Source organism: Parasteatoda tepidariorum, chromosome 3 (genome assembly GCF_982258835.1).
Source record: "Parasteatoda tepidariorum strain Cologne lab strain chromosome 3, Ptep-v5.0, whole genome shotgun sequence".
Taxonomy (NCBI): domain Eukaryota; kingdom Metazoa; phylum Arthropoda; class Arachnida; order Araneae; family Theridiidae; genus Parasteatoda; species Parasteatoda tepidariorum.
The window spans coordinates 122,859,825-122,873,879 of NC_141757.1; the positions used below are offsets into that span (position 1 = coordinate 122,859,825).

The following is a 14,055-nucleotide window of genomic DNA, read 5'->3' on the forward strand; positions in this document are numbered from 1 at the left end:
AATTTTCTTCAATTTCTGCATCTTCTATTTTGATTTTTGTTTGGAAATTCTTGTTGCTTTATCACTTCTAAATTATTTTTCTTTGACTGTTTCTAATTTCATATATTGTTTATATTTCCTTATTTTCTTTATATTTCCCTATTTTCTTTCATTGGTTTTTTTATTATTCTTATTTATTTCTAAATTTTTGGCTTTATATACTGATGGATTTAATCACATCAAGGTATAGAAAGCCGAAGGTTCGCCTTACGAAAAGAAGGAAAACTTTGATCGCTAATCTTCAAAAACGAAAAAGTGAGACTGATAATTTTTCTGATGACCAATCTGTTGCAGAAACATCTGAAACTCGCGAGATTAATGATTGCCCTATTTCTGATGTTCCAGTGGCTGTAGAAAAACCTGAAGCAATATATGTGTTTACACATAGTGCAATGTTTAGTCAACTCCTGCAGAATGTGCCCTGTAAAACCTGTGGTAAAGAGTCACTGAATATTAATCAGCACCAATCCCTTGGATTTTCCATAAAATTGGAGCTTCTGTGTCAAGAGTGTGGCGAAAACTATGGCAGTACTTTCTCAAGTGTCAGAGAAAAGGAAAGCATGTCTTTTGATGTGAACAATAAACTTGTGAGTGCCTTCTTATCAATTGGGAGAGGCCATGCTGCCATGGAAACTTTTTCCTCAGTGTTAAACATGCCTAGTATGGACAGAAAAACATTCACCAAATGTCTGCGCAACCTGAGTAATAAGAATGTGGAATTTAGGGAAAATATGCTAAAAGTTTCTCGCGATACTGTGAGAGAAGCTCATGTGGAAATAGATTCTTCTATACACGGAGATAAAATAATTGATATAAGTGTGTCGTTTGACGGCACCTGGCAGAAACGTGGCCACACCTCCAATTTAGGAATAGGTGTGGTTATCGATGTTCTTACCGGCCTTGCTGTTGACTTTGAAGTACTTTCAAAGTATTGCCAAAACTGCACTGTTACAGAGAAGCAGCTTGGAAAAAATGCACCAGAATTCGCAATTTGGTACGAAGGCCACTCTTCAGAATGTGACAAAAACTTCAGCGGCACATCAGGATCAATGGAGATGCATGCTGCTAAAATTATGTGGGAACGCTCTATTGATTCCTGTAATTTGCGTTATGTCTCAATTCTCAGTGATGGAGATTCAAAGACATTTTCCCTTTTGCGTGAGACCAAAATCTATGGAAATGATGTGGAAATAAAAAAAGAAGAGTGTATTAATCACGTTGCCAAGCGCCTTGGCACTGCTTTACGCAACACAGTAAAAGAGGGGCGTGTTAAAAAAGTTACGCTTGGCGGGCGTAAAAAAGGACTAACAGAGGCGAATATATCGATGTTGCAGAACTATTACCGTAAAGCCATCAAGAATAATGCGCCAGATGTGCAGAAAATGAAGACTGCAGTTCTCGCAACAATTATGCACTGCTCATCAACGGACGCTCGACCGAAGCATAATAAATGCCCTGTTGGTGATGCTTCCTGGTGTTTTTATCAACGGGCTCTGGCAAAAAAGGAAACGCCACAATCACATAATGCTATGAAAATTTATTTGTCAGAAGAGACTTTGGAAAAAATCATGCCTGTATACCAAAGACTGGCTGCAGATGAAATTCTTTCACGGTGCATTGCAGGCAAGACTCAAAACTTGACTGAGTCATTGCACAGCTGCATTTGGCGCAAATGTCCTAAGGACACCTTTGTGTCTAGGACACGGCTTGAAATTGCTGTCACTGAAGCGGTTGAGGAATTCAACTTGGGGCATGTCAAAGCATTGCAGTTGAAAGATTTTAGTGATGATGTCAACTTGAATGACAGCTTTTCAATGAAAATCGCTAAAGCTCAAGATAGTCGACGGCAGTCACAAAAGCGACGCTGCCAAAGTCAGACCTATAAAACCAAAAATATACAAAAAAAGCACTAAAATAAAAGTGAATGCAGTGCATCATACGCTTCTGGTGGATTTTGAATGGTGTACTTTCTTCTAGTGTACTTTTATTTACTTACCATTTTATACTTGTACATGGACTATTTTATATCTGAATTGACATAGTCATTTTATGCTTATGAAGATTTGTATTTGGTAAAACTGTTTTGTTCGTGTTGATTTTATGTTTTTTTTATATTCATTGCTGAATATATTCATACCTAATGAATTTTCCAGCTAATTTTTGCGAAATGAAATATTTTCCCAATAATCAATATTGCAATATTGAATAATTTTTGCATTCAAATTTAAAATTAATTTTATTCCTTTTGATTAATTGTTTAACTTTTGTCATACATTATCAAAATTCATCATTTCAATAAATAAATTTATAAAGAAATAAAATAAATGTGTATTTTATGGCAATTTTTCTGATTATTTTTACTATAATACCATATTTTCTTCCACATTAGTTTCTGATATCTACTACTATAAATGGTTAAATTTATATATAATTGGTTTGTTCTGATATAAAAAAGCATATTAGTTAGTAAAAACATAAGAATTTGAAAAACATTTGACATTATTTGTGTTGTTTTGCCTTTTTATTACAAGAACTTGATTTTCTCAGAACACAAATTTTGCAACGAACTGGAAATTGAAACGGTTCAATGCGCTGTAATTTTGATGACAACTGCATGAAACTTTCCTTACACACTCTCTAGATCAATAAAAAAAACTTGTAGGGAAAAAATTTTGAAATAGTGTGACACAACATATTTTATGGTCATTTCAATGCTCCAAAATGTTCGTTGAGCGACGATTTTCATGTTTTTCTCTCCGAAACTTGCTTTTTCTACTCTGTATGGAAATTGGTAGTAAAATGTGTAAATTTTTTCCCTACAATTTGAAGAGAAAAGTAAATAGAGTTGAAATTAACAAATAACTTTTGAATTTAAAAAAAATTTTAGCGCAAGGAGCTAATTTCAACTTGAAAATAAATCGAAAATTTTTTTAAAAAAATTTGAATTTTTCATGTTTTAGCATGAATTATGTGTCGAACTATTTTATTTTATGTTCTCTATCTAAATATGAACAATCCCTGCAAGTTACAGCAATGTGACATTATTTTTAAAAACAATCTTGTTAAGAGTCCACTGTAGCCTTAGCCATATCATAGTAGAAATTTTGAATTGCTCGATGCTATGGTTAGAATTGAATATAAAATGTGACTTAACTTGATGTTTCATCGCGGTTGCAGCAGATTCACATTTTATTACATGGAAATTTTAAAATTTAATCTTCTACTGATTTTTCTGACATTATATGTATCTCTTCTTCTTTTATTTCAGAAAATAAAAAAAAAAATTTATTTCATTCATTGTTTAAATTTTTTTAAATATATTTTATTCATTTTGTGGAAATTTTTATATTTATTTTCAAGATTGTAGTTATTTCACTGTAATTAAGCTTGCAACATAATTCAATTTCACGGGATTGATGGTTATATCACTGCCACGCTCCCTACTCCGATGTGCTGTTTACTTTAATATTTTTGTTTTTTATTTTTTTGACAACTGAGAGTAAAAAAAAAAACAAATTTCATTTAGCAAAAATCATCTAATGTATTAAAATAAATCATCATTAAAATAATATCTTTAAAATATGAATTATTTTCTTTATCGTTTGTATGCTTTTTCCAAAAACAAAATTTAAAAACAACTGAATTTGTTCCGCTTGTTTTATCTAAACTTTTGTTTTCGTGACAATAAATAATTATTAGCACCTATACGACTTTTACATACATTCTAACGTAAAAAATAGATAAAAAATTGATAATAAAACCAGATTAATTAATAACACTTGAAAAAAATTACGGCACTAACTATTTATTTTTCAAAAAATTCTTTTATTAAAATTATCACATATAAATGTTTAAAAAAATAGATGTAGAAAGAAGAGATACAGTTCCTTTCTTTCTCTTTTTTTTTCGGGAGGAGGCGGGTAAACCTCATTCACCTTACAATAGGGAAAGAATTTCCGGTACTAAACTGGTGGAATGAAACTGGTTAGAACCAAATTTCTTCTAGTTTACATACAAAGTGAATTCAGTGAGAGCTGTAAGACGAATTAATATATACCTGCTGCGTAACTGAGAAAATAATGATATACAATACAAAACACTTCTTAACATTATATAGTAAAATCTAAAATATATTTTCTTTTGACCATCCTTGTTGAAAAGGAGTGCAACCAGCTAAACACATTTTCTTAAAAATAGCTGCTGGGCTTCATCAAACCATGAACTAACCACATTCTTAAATTTATTGTTAGAACTTTAGTGCAGCAGATGAAACAAATTTCGATTTGACGGCAAAATTTGTTAAGGAAAAAAAAAAGAGAATGAATAAACACTTAAACAAATTTATATACTTTCAAATCACGAAAAAAATTTTATTTTACTGAAAAAATGAATTAAGAGAATTATAACAATTTTATAATTATTCTAATAAAAATGTCAAAAAATTACATGGAAATATTACACTTTTACGGTTAAAAGTAAATTATAACTGATAATTATGTACATATTAACTAAAATGGCAGTATTCTATTTTTACAGCTGATTTCTTTAAACTAAAAAGAAAGAAAGAGAAAAATACTAAATCTATGATTCATATTTTTAAATCATAAACTAACCATATATCTCTTACAATTCTCTCCTCAAATAATGATAAATTAAATCCCTCAAGTAAAATATGAGAACTTATGGCCAGTTGATGCAGAAATAGTTTTTGTTATAATTTCATTTTAAATTAAGGAAGGCGATGGCGCTATCCGAAGGCCAAAGGGTGCCCTTGTTGACACAAACGGAGAGCACTTTATGTGAAGGCTGAGTTCTTAAAGATTTAAAATGCAGGTCTTGATAATATTCAGTTTTATTAATAATTTATTGAAGAAGATAAGATGTAGTGTAATGAAACGCTCTAAAAAACGAATCAATTTTAATAATTTGAAGCGATGATTCTATTTTTTTAATGATTATATTTTTATTCTAAGAAGCTCACTCAAGAATATGCATATATTTCATATAGACAATTGATTTTTATGCAAAATTAAATACAAAAGTGATTCCTCAGAATAAAAAATATTTTTAAAAATAATGTTGTCAGAACGGTAGAGATAATTTAGAATATATGACCTTCATAGATCTTAATTAATGACCTTCTTAATCTTTAAAAAATATTTTTTTAAATAATGTTGTCAGAACGGAAGAGATAATTTAGAATATATGACCTTCATAGATCTTAATTAATGACCTTCTAATAATCTTAATTAATGACTTTCATAGATTAGTAGAAGAAGGATTGAAACAAAGGTTGAAAGAGAAAGGTTGAAACATAAGCAATTATGCCTTTTTATTACTCTTTCTGAATCTAATTGTGGGAATCAAAAAATGTTATTACTCAAATACTAAACTCGCTTACACTAAGACAATTTGGCCCAATAATCATTTTGATATTGTATTACTTTATCATTAATTAAGATTAGAAATTGCTTTAATCTTCGAAAAATTACTCAATGTAAAACGGGGGATTAATCGCATCAAAATTTGTGTCCGTCTTTGTAAATATGCGCTATCATATATATATATATATATATATATATATATATATATATATATATATATATATATATATATATATATATATATATATATATATATATATATATATATATATATATATATATATATTTTTTTTTTTTTTTTTTTTTTTAAAGGGCCCGTAATGACCGTATTGTCAGAAACTTTTGAAACATCAAATGCGATATTTCAGAAACCGTAATATGTCTCTTCAAATGAAAATTATAATAATAATCATGAGGATAGTGGAGGGGGTCATGTGGGCGAATTTCCCCCCCCCCAAGTCCCTTTTTCTTCTCCTAGTTTGCAGTTTTTTATTAATTGTTATCATTAATTCTTTCTGAAACATTTATTATGTATAGTAATTTTTTTTCGTTCTGTTAAATTTTGATAAAAAAATAAAATAAAAAATAAAAGTCCTATGAAAAGTAAGTAGCAAGAAAAAAAGTTCTCATTAACTCTAAACTCGGATCCCTTACTCCCCTCTACAAAACTATTCTAAACGTTTGATAACTGCACGTCTAATGAAATGTATAACGTTACTATGAGGAGCCATCGTTTTCGAATGTAATTTAAAATCAGTTAGTCGTTGCATATGTCAGGGTCAGACCGAAAAACTACTCCGTGAATTAGATAATAGATATAATTCTTAACTAGAAAAAAGTTTGTTCTAACTGTCCTTAAATGATTAAAATGTTACAAAGCATTAACAATTTTGCAGCTGTACTGAAGGTTGTTAATATTGCAAGGATGTATAGCTTGAAATGGAAGTTTTTTTTCTTCATTTACTTCAGTTGATGTATAATGGTAGCGGCTTCCAGAAAAATTTGCATTTCAATCTATTGGGATTAAAACATTTGTTAAGACGCTTTTTTTCATTTATTTATTGTTTCCTTATCTATTTTTTGTTCGACTGTCAATGGTGAGCGAATGACGTATTTTTGACAGGATAATTTTGGTTGATTGGATTGAATTAAATAGTGTTTAAGAACGGAAAAAAAGAAAGACATATCGCTCTAAATAGTAAGCATATCTTTAAAAAACAATTTTAAAATTATATAAGGTTAATTCTGAATTTTTTTATTAAGTTATATATTTTGCATTACGAAATTTGCATACACTGGTGAATATATCAGTAATACTTTAAGAAAAAAAAAACTGGTGCTGTAACAGAAAATTTAGGATGAATGAATTTTCCTCTTGTTGCTCCTTCAAGTCAAAAAAAAATAAAAAAAATAATAATAATAATTTTTAAAACAATTTGTAAACGATGTACACACTCTTCCTTTCAAATAACCAGATGTGCTAACATCAAGATTCTATTGCTGATTCTCAGAAAAGGGTCCTGCCTTATTTGAAGACTAGGAACAAGACAAGGGGGATCCTTTGGTCAAGGAGGGAACACTATGGTTTAATTAATGTAGACGTAGCTGTCTTGCCAAAGGGCACAGAGACATTTCTGAAGGTCACGGTTCAGATGCATCACATAAATTTTTAATCTCCTAAAAAATATAAAAGTTAGTTGCGATTTCGAGCCATTTTTTTTTACAAATAACCACTTCAATAAATAACTTTTATTTTATTCAGAAAATTGGATAAAGAATTCCTTCATTTTCTACTTACTGTTTTTAAATAATTTTTTACACACAGCTATTTAAAGAAATTTCTTTTATTTTATTCGGAAGATGAGATAGATAATTTCTTTATTTTCAGTTCAATATTTTTTTAAAAAATTTTATTTTACAAACTTTTTATCTTGAACTCCTGGCATATGTTATCAATATTGCTAAATAAACACATAATTTGGTGAGAATTACTAATAAATAATTAAAAAGGTGACGGAAGCAAAAGTTCGAAAAAAAAGTTACAGGAAAGAAAAAACCTTTATTATTGGACTCCATGCCCGCTATCACTCACCGAACAACGATACTATTTTCAACCTCACAACAGTTCTTATGCTGTCGCTTCATGATGTGAGCTGGCTCTGAGCCTTAATTTTATTAAATACCCCACTTTTATACTTAAGAATACTTTATGCTTTATTTTAAACATATTAAAAGGTACACAACCCTGTTCAACTCGCTATCACTCACCAATCTCAGAAATTCTTTTTGCAGTGAATTTCAGACTAATTCACTGACTCGTGTAACCTACCTCACCCACAATGAGGTTACTTACCGATAAAGTGGTCAAAGAATGAACAATTATCAAAATATTGTTGTGGAATGATATTTGTTCCTTCCGTCCTAAAACCTGTAAATTTCCTTAAAAATTTAGCTCCGCAAATCAGAATGTAACAGTTGTCTAAGGACTGCATACGAAAACTCTTTGAAACAGAGGCACTTTCTTCTTTTGATATTTTAATTTTCTGGAATTTTGAATTTTAATTTTCTGGAAACCGAGGGAGGTTTTCGTGGTTTTCCTCTCCATGCATATTCGGGTTAGTTTCAACAAAAACTTGATAAAAGGAGATCAAATGGTCAATCTTTAAATATAGCTAGGAATATAGTTATTTTAATCATGGACCTTTTATCTTTACTAAAAAAAATTTTTCTTAAATTTTAAGGGAAAAATAGTTACCATACTTCTATCTTCCGCGATAGGTAGAACTACCAGGACTGTGTCTCAATATACATTTAAAGTTGACACTTAAATTTTTTTTGAAAAATAAAATTTATTTAAAATATTTATAAAATAAACCAAATTAAATAATTTTCTAACGTGTTGATGAGTATTCAAAATTTATTTCTCAGTATAGTGAAAAGTTCTCTTACGAATTAGTATTTTGAGTTGTATATGTCAATATTTATTCCCTAAGATGGTTTGGATTATAAATAATTTAAAATAAACGTATACTTAACATGATACCAAGATTATCCACTCTAGCCCTGTGTAGTGGGGCTAGTGTGACCGAAAACAACATTTAAAAAATAAAAAATTGGAAAAAAAACCTGACACCTTTTTATGTTCAGATATTAACCAAAATTTAGTAATGCTTGCAAGTCATTGTTAAGAAAATGCTTTATGAGTTAAAAATTATATTTAATAAGCGCTTTTGGCAAATTTGTATAAAATGTCCTTACCAGCCCCCTTTCATCCAACGTAATTAGTTTACTCATAAATTATTTTATATTTTCACTGTTTAAAGTCTCTTATAAATAACGAATGGTTTTTGAATTATTAAAATAATTATTAAATAAATTATTTTAGTATGAGCGGGAAAAATATTTTTTTAGGATGGGTGATTAAATTGCTACATGCTGGACATAATAATCTCACCTTGAACTTGTTATGCACCTTGAACTTCTCTTTTATATAAATATGAATAAACCAATTACTCTTCTTTCCTTCTTTGATGCCGAAAATAATTCTGAACACGTAAACTTTTACTTATTGTTGGCCTTTATTAAAAATTTAATAAATTTGCTTGAGAAACAACAGTTGTATCTGAAATTAATTAATTATGGATGAAATTAATTATATATATATATATATATATATATATATATATATATATATATATATATATATATATATATATATATATATATATATATATATATATATATATATATATATATATATATATATATATATATATATAAGCATATATATATATATATATATATATAAATATGCGTGTATGTATATATATGTGTGTGTATGTATATATATAATACTTTTATCACGAAAAGATAAATATTTTAGGTATTTAATAAAAACCTCGAAAATGCTGTTTATAGTTCTCGAAAGCGGCTAACAAAATTTTCCTCTAAAAATTTGGTTGCGGACTTACGAATTTATTCTAGTGGTTTTACTAATTACATATCAAAAGTAAAAATATTTAACAAAAATTTTAAAATATGAGTTTAATGTTGGAAGGAATGTAAAAAAGTTTTCAAAATTAAAAGAAAAACCCCTCAGAAGGAGATCCCTCCTCCTAAACGGGATTTTAAAAATATACCCAATTGGAAGACATTCAAATGTGTGGTCCATTTGTGAACTGGCGTTGTTCAGTCTCGGCTGTAGCAAAGGGCTTTTGGAAGAAAGAGTGAGAGATGCCCTCAAAAATTCTCGTCAAGGAACTTCATAGAAGAACGTTTATTTCAGGTAAGTAATTTTAAATGCCTTTGAATTAAAAATTGTTTGAAATGTTAAAATTTCTAAAATGTATGCTAATTAAAAAAATTATTTTTAAAATTATTTATTTTTCTTACTATTTTACTTAAAAATGTTATAATTGTTTTGCGGGCTCATGTATAAACTGCACTACAATGCTAGAATGCTTTGAAATATACTATGAGTTTAAATGATTCTGATTGAGAAATATTGTATACTTTAATGTTATAAGATATACTGTCATTTAATTAAAGGGAATTTCAATTAATTACATCAATCATTTCCAAATCATTGTTAAAATCAAGCGTTTGATTTCTTAATTGATTGATTAATTTTTATTTTATTTTATCCTCTCAAAATTGTATTGATAAACCGTTTTAAAAAAGATAACTACGAATGAGATAAGACAAACCATTTTTTTAAGAAAAAACGATTGTCATTCAAATATGAAACTAAAAAAAAAAGTCTTGCATTTTGAATTAAGACTTGTCTTCCTTTTATTTGATCATTTTTGTTTACTTTACTTAAAAATGATATTGGTACGCCATTTTAAAAGTTGAAATAATAAATTTGGTAATTAAAACTAAGCTTTTTCCCTTTCGAAGCAATAATGTTGAATTCACTATATGTTGTAATACTAAGATAATATTGATGATTGTAGCTATCATAAACAATTGTTTTTAAAAGGAAAATGCTCAGTTTGAAGCACGAATTTAATTCTTCATGTTTGAAATGATTTATTAAAATTATTTCATGACTCAAAATATTTTTGAAAGAAAATGTTTATTTTAAGTGTTCAAATTCATTTTTTCCTGTTTAAAATGGTTTATCATTAAAATTTAATCAATCTGATTATTGGTTTAATTATCCAAATTAGTTTTAATATTAATAATGATGTACCACATAATATTAAAATATACAAAATTTAGGAAACAAAATTCTGCACTGAAAATTAAAGACAATACCTAAATTTAAGTAAATTATTTTATTTATTAAAATTGTTACTGGTTTATTTAAAATTTAAGTGCCTGTCAAATAATATTTCAAAGTATTATTATGGGTAATAATCTTACGACTTTGCATCTTTCAATAATGTAACTGTTTTGAAAAGGAAAAGACTTTTTAACTGGACAAACATATTTTTTCATGTTTAAAACAGCTTACCATTACAATCGTATAATAAAAATTGTAAAGTTAATAAAAATATTAAAGAAAAGAAAGTCTCAATTCTCAGTACAAATTAAGTAAAAATTAGTTTAAAAGAGAAGAAAAAGATCTGTAATATGTAATGGTACTATAATATTATCTTATATTAATACCTTTTCAGCAACCTATTTGTTTTCAATGGGAAAAGGCTTAGTTTAAATGTCAAAATGTAATTTTCTAATTGCAAAATGTAGCTTTCTAATCAGCGCTGCAATTTTTAAAAGGTAAATATATACAATTAATGAAATATTAAGAGATTATAAGTCTTATTCAAAATGCAATGCTTGATTTAAATTAGGTGCGGATATGACATTCATTCATACCTTAAAAAATGTTTTACCTTACCTTATTATGTTCAACCTTACTTAACGTTATGATGTCTTATGTTTTATTTTATGGTTAACTATTTAAAATAATTTATCAATAAAATTTTTAGAAGGTAAAATATTTTTTTAAACACAGTTTTTTTTTTAAATTTTATCTAATGTTTAATATACAATACTTAATTGAGTAATGGACGAACTCTATGCATTAAAAATATAAAGTTACCCTCACATTCTTGTTCATAAAAATTATTTCTACCTTTTTTTGAAAATAATTAACACTAGATTGCCTAAGGAAGTCATTTTTACTGCTTTTAATTTCAATTAGAAAAATAATAATGACATAATTTCTTAGAATTTTGTGCAACACGTAATTTTTTTATTGTTAATATTAACTAATAACTTGTTATATAACTGTAAATAATATAAAAAGTACTAAAAATTATTTTTAAATAAATTTTTCTATTTATTCTTTTACCATCCAGTCATTTTGACTGATTTTGGGCAATGTAGGTATATACTAAGTTTCAGTCTTTCTAGTGTTAAATATGATAGCATGTATGAAAATAGTAAAAAAAAAAAAAAGAAATCAAAGGCAAAATAGTATAGTTATTAAAAGCTAAAATTGAGTTGCCGTATCCAATCTTTGTTCTTACGGTTTAGCATTAGTACTTGATTATACAGTGAAACCTCTCGGGAGTGAACACTCCTTGTAAAATGGTTATTAATGGAGATAGGTCGTTCTTGAGCTTACCTCTATTGAGTATGATTGAGAAAATATTATGGAACGTAGATGATTTTCAGCAAGAGATTTTAATTTTATTCAGTGTTATTTTCTTGATACGGAAATGCCACTTGTGTGAGATTAATGAAAACTGGATCGATGAATAAAATTTAGCTTTAATAAGAATCACCATTACTCATATGATTATGTGTTAAAATAAATTTACTAATTATGAATAATGGAACCATTTTAAATAAATAAGCGATTACTATTTTTGTTTGAGTTTACATTTAACTTTATCACAAAAATTAGTTAGAATTTAAATATGAGAAGAGGTTTGTTTGTTAGAGATTCTTAGTTTTTTAGATTTTTTTTTTAAATTTAAGTCTAAGCTCTTAAAATAAATAATTGATAGAATTGTCTTTAGAGCACCATGACTGCAACACGAGGTTATCTCTTGTAGAGATCGGAGAAAAGAGCGCTCTAAATAGGAGCCACTTACAAATAATTTTAATACATTTAAATCTACTTATTTGCTTTGTTAAGATTTTTTTGTTGATAGTTTTTTCGTTTTCCACTCTTTTACCTTATTAGAGAGGTTTGGAGTAGGTTTTGATGGTCTCGTTTAAAGGTTTTCTTTATTGTAAAGTCTATAGAAAAAATTTCATGCTTTCCAAAAGTGGTCGTAAATAAAAGAGGCCGCTACACAAAGGTTGTATTTCCCAGTGGTTTCGCTGTATTTAAAAAAATTATTTATTTAGTTAAATTTATTTAATTTACCCTTTGAATATTAGACTTTTTGCTATATTTATTAATGCAACTTATTTGATAGATAAGATATAAACTTGAATTTCTTTTATATCCATTTGTAGGTATATTGAGAGCAACACAGTATGGAATTTTTAAACACCGTGTAAGAGTAACTGATTATAATCTTCGTTACAACTTTTTCTTTACTTTATTTTTATTTATTTTAACTTTTACCAATATTTATCTTAACTTTTACCAACTTTACCTTTCAAAATTAAAGTTAATGATTTCATATATAAAGTGTATAATTAGTCGTATGATTAGTTTTGGACACGTGACTTGTTTTGGTAAATGTTAAGAAAATGTAGTTCTGTATACTTTGTTTTAATGCATACATCGTAAATTAGAAAAATGCTCTTTTTGTACTCTTAAGAGTCTGTGAAAAAGGATTTATAAAAAAAATAATAAAAAGAAACCTGAAAATTTGCCCCTAAGAAAAACTTCAAGTATAAAATGTGAGATCAATGTCAAAAGTATAAAATAAAACGAAAAAAAAACTGCTATATCTCCTAAGTATTGATATTTTTTACAAATTTTCTGTAGTAAATTATTTTCCCACTTAGCTTTTACCTCATGAAGGGAAATAGTTCATTGCTGTTTGTTCACTATTGTATCACGAATTATATATATATGTATGTATATATATATATATATATATATATATATATATATATATATATATATATATATATATATATATATATATATGTATATATATATATATATATATATATATATATATATATATATATATATATATATATATATATATATATATATATATATATATATATATATATATATATATATATATTGTCGTGTGTGTGTAAAGTAAACAGAGTAAGAACTTATTCACATTAATTTCAAATATTTGATAAAAATTTAGAGGATGCATCAGGTTTGTATTATCTTAATTAAAAAATAACAAATTTAAAAATTATTTTAGCTACTACTGGGAGGGGGGGGGGGTAAAATCTATAGATTCATTTTTTTTTTGTATATAAGTCAACAATGAACAGTGATAGCACAATTATTTGCAGCTATATTGACACCAAATAATGAGGTCTGATATTCTAAAACTGTTTTACGTTTTTCTTTGTTGAAATTATTTTAGTAAGTTTAGTTTACTATTTTTATAATTAGTAAGTTCAGCAACGTTAATTTCAGCTATAACACTTTGGAACGATTGGAGGAAGGGATTCAACAGATAACTGTCGCAACCACTTTTAGAATGAATTGGAAAATCTCAATTTAGTTGGCATCCCCATGACAAAA

The 14,055-nt window shown here is 27.3% G+C and overlaps 2 protein-coding genes across 3 annotated transcripts in view; one reads left to right on the plus strand and one right to left on the minus strand.

Annotated features, from left to right (window-relative positions):
• Positions 1–14,055, minus strand: part of LOC122271661 (kin of IRRE-like protein 3) — a 101,032-nt gene that overhangs the window by 63,845 nt on the left and 23,132 nt on the right. The window lies entirely within an intron of this gene.
• Positions 204–1,975, plus strand: LOC147814265 (uncharacterized). Its single transcript, XM_087158507.1, has one exon. It carries the CDS (start codon positions 204–206, stop codon positions 1,950–1,952), a length of 1,749 nt encoding a protein of 582 aa, XP_087014633.1. The 3' UTR covers positions 1,953–1,975.